Raw genomic sequence first — 761 nt, forward strand, 5'->3', positions numbered from 1 at the left:
TTTACGGGAAGCGCTTGACGTGAGCTCCTCTCACGCGGCTCATAAAGCAAACTTTCAGCCACTTTCATCATTAATGCTAAACACTGACAGTGATCATTGACTCACCGGAAGAGGTTCAAGTTCAACAGCAGCATAAATACAGCGGTCAATACAGAAATACATTTTCCCCCTCCCCACGGAAACATGGATACCGGGGCAGAGAGCGCACCTATTTCCTCATGGAGGGAATGTTTTATATTAAAGAGAATCCGCACGCTGGTTCCTGTTGGTTACAAGAGCGAAATAAAAGAGCTGTCAAAACTTTCAGTACCAGTGGTAAGTACCCTGTATTTAAATAGACGGTGGTCAGTAATCAATATAATAAAAAATAAAAACTTAAAATAATACATTGGAATTTGATTATGTGGATTAATACCAAGATTTTTGACTGTTTTCTACAGTCATTGATTAATACCGATATATATATAAATATAAATACCGAACACGCTGACCTCCACCAGGTTTGGATTGGTGAACACTAGATCGCTGAGTAATAAAACTTTTATTGTAAGGGATTTATTTATGACCCAAGGACTGGATTTCCTCTGTATAACTGAGACATGGTTGAGGGCCGGTGAGTCCAGCGCTTTCACAGATCTTTTACCTGATGACTGCTGCTTTTTAAACTCTCCTCGAATATCAGGCAGAGGAGGAGGACTAGCGGTTGTTTTTAAGAAGCAGTATAAATGTAAACCACTGCCATTATCAACCTCACCTAGTAG

The 761-nt window shown here is 39.9% G+C and overlaps 1 protein-coding gene across 1 annotated transcript in view; it reads left to right on the forward strand.

Moving 5' to 3' along the window:
* slc47a3 (solute carrier family 47 member 3) overlaps positions 1–761 on the forward strand; it is a 23,069-nt gene continuing 22,308 nt past the window's right edge. The window contains exon 1 of the mRNA XM_005739374.2: positions 1–315. Within this exon, the coding sequence (XP_005739431.1) occupies positions 184–315 (132 nt within the window). The 5' untranslated portion in view covers positions 1–183. The remainder of the gene's footprint in view (positions 316–761) is intronic.

Source organism: Pundamilia nyererei, unplaced genomic scaffold (assembly GCF_000239375.1).
Source record: "Pundamilia nyererei isolate P.nyererei 1_Seehausen unplaced genomic scaffold, PunNye1.0 scaffold00091, whole genome shotgun sequence".
Lineage (NCBI taxonomy): Eukaryota > Metazoa > Chordata > Actinopteri > Cichliformes > Cichlidae > Pundamilia > Pundamilia nyererei.